Source organism: Myotis davidii, unplaced genomic scaffold (assembly GCF_000327345.1).
Source record: "Myotis davidii unplaced genomic scaffold, ASM32734v1 scaffold747, whole genome shotgun sequence".
Taxonomy (NCBI): domain Eukaryota; kingdom Metazoa; phylum Chordata; class Mammalia; order Chiroptera; family Vespertilionidae; genus Myotis; species Myotis davidii.
The window spans coordinates 473,359-475,442 of NW_006298695.1; the positions used below are offsets into that span (position 1 = coordinate 473,359).

At 42.5% G+C, this 2,084-nt stretch overlaps 1 protein-coding gene across 1 annotated transcript in view; it reads right to left on the reverse strand.

Moving 5' to 3' along the window:
* Positions 1–2,084, reverse strand: part of UBE3C (ubiquitin protein ligase E3C) — a gene marked incomplete at its 5' end in the record, with an annotated part of 103,077 nt that overhangs the window by 95,564 nt on the left and 5,429 nt on the right. Inside the window, one exon of the mRNA XM_015570939.1 lies at positions 211–264. Within this exon, the coding sequence (XP_015426425.1) occupies positions 211–264 (54 nt within the window). The remainder of the gene's footprint in view (positions 1–210; positions 265–2,084) is intronic.

Sequence of the window (2,084 nt, forward strand, 5' to 3'; positions counted from 1 at the left end):
TCCACAGACTCCTTTTGTCCATCTTTCCTACATTGGTGTCAGGATAAATGCTTTACTGTAAAATCCAACAAATCCAGAAATGTTTCTAAAGCTCAATATATACACGTAAATATACATATATTCCATCACACTGAAATACATATATATAAAACAGTAAAACCCAGAATTAAAAAAATACTTATTTATAGATGATTAAAAAACTGTTTTTACCTCTCTTTTTCTTCTTTCTTCCTGAGTACGATGTAAAAGAGAAGCCTTTTCTTCCTAAACATAAAGAGAAAAATTATAGAATGTTTTGACCCAAAAAGGATTCTAAAGATCACCCAATCAAACCAACTGACTTATCGAGAAATCTGAGGCACAAGAGGTTAAATGGTTTTCAGAGGTCACAAATCTAATTAAAGTTAGTACTTCAGTAGTTTCCTAAGAACAAAACCTATTTCTTCACACACAGTGAGTTCGAGTGAAACAGGAGATATGAATGAGATTGGTCATTGTATCAATGCCAATACCCTGCTTGTGACAATGACTACTTTTGCAAAGTACAGCCCCCAGGGGAAATGAAGCAATGTCAAGGAGGGAATCTTTCTATATTATTTCTAACAGCTGCACAGAAGTCTACAATTATCTTAAAACAAATTTCAATGGAAAAATCAATTTCTTTATGGTTATCAAATTAATAAATTTTAATGTTTTTTCATCATAAATAAAACTGCATTTTGAAGAAAGTTACTCAGTACATAGAGAAGACTAAATAATAAGTGGGACAATTCAACATTTCCAATAGAATAAAAATACCCTCCCATCTGGCCAATGTGGCTCAGTTGAGAGTCAATATATGAACCAGGAGATTAAAAATAGTGGCAGAGTAAGTGGATGCTGCACGGACATGCTCCCAGAAACAAACTGTAATTACAACTAAAATACAGAAAAAATTCCTGAATAATCAACAGAAAACTGGCAGGAGAGAACCCCAATCCTGGAGGACCAAAAGTGGAGACGGCATAGAGACTGGTAGGAGGGGCGGAGGTGCGAAAGGGCTGGCCGGACTGGCACCCACAGATGGCAACTGAAGTCCCGGAGAGATATCTCAGCTGTGATGGGTAGCCACTGAGAACTCTGGGATCTAATCCCCAAGCTGGGCCCCCCAGAAGATAGCACCACAACTGAGAAGGGTACCCACCTAACATCTGGCTGTGAAAAGCAGCAGGCTGCTGTCTGCCAGGGAGTGACGGCTGGAAATTCAGGCATCCTCTTAAAGGACCAGGACACAAAATTCCCTGTGGAACCACCCACCTTGTACTCCAGCAGAGGAAGGGCAGAGTGGACTGGAGCTGTGCAAGCAGAAGCCAGGACTGGGGACATGGAGGTTAGAACTCAGAAGGCAGACACCCCCAGTTTCCTATGCTGAGTCATTCCCTCATGCAGGGGAGAACATCTAACCCACACAGACATTTGCCTTGCCTGGGGGGTAAGACAGTTGACATACCCTTTTGGAAAACACCTTGCCCTGAGGCCACTTAAGAGACTAAAAATAACAATTAGCCTCCACCCAGAAGCAAGTGCCCCACCTATTAAAAAAAACTCTCACCACACATGAGGAAGATTGCCTAGGAGCAATTTCAAATTGGAATCCTATCAGTCTGTGGACAGAGGTGGTCTCTGGAGGCTTTAAGTTTTTGCCTGATCTAATTAGCCAGGAGCAGCGTTTGACACTGTCCTGCACTAGAGATTGAGAGGTGTAGAGGATCTACCTAATACAGAGTCACAAACCCAAACAGGCAGCCAAAATGAGGAGACAAAGAAACAACCTCCAAATGAAAGAACTAGTGAATTCTCTAGAAGAGGAGATAAAGCAGAGATAAGAAATTTATCTGAAACAGAGTTCAGAGTAATGATGTTAAAAATGCTCAACAGGCCGAAACCGGTTTGGCTCAGTGGATGGAGCGTCGGCCTGCGGACTGAGGAGTCCCGGGGTCGATTCTGGTCAGGGGCATGTACCTGGGTTGCGGGCGCGTCCCCAGTGGGGGAGGTGCAGGAGGCAACTGATCGACGTTTCTTTCTCATCAATGTTTCTAACTCTC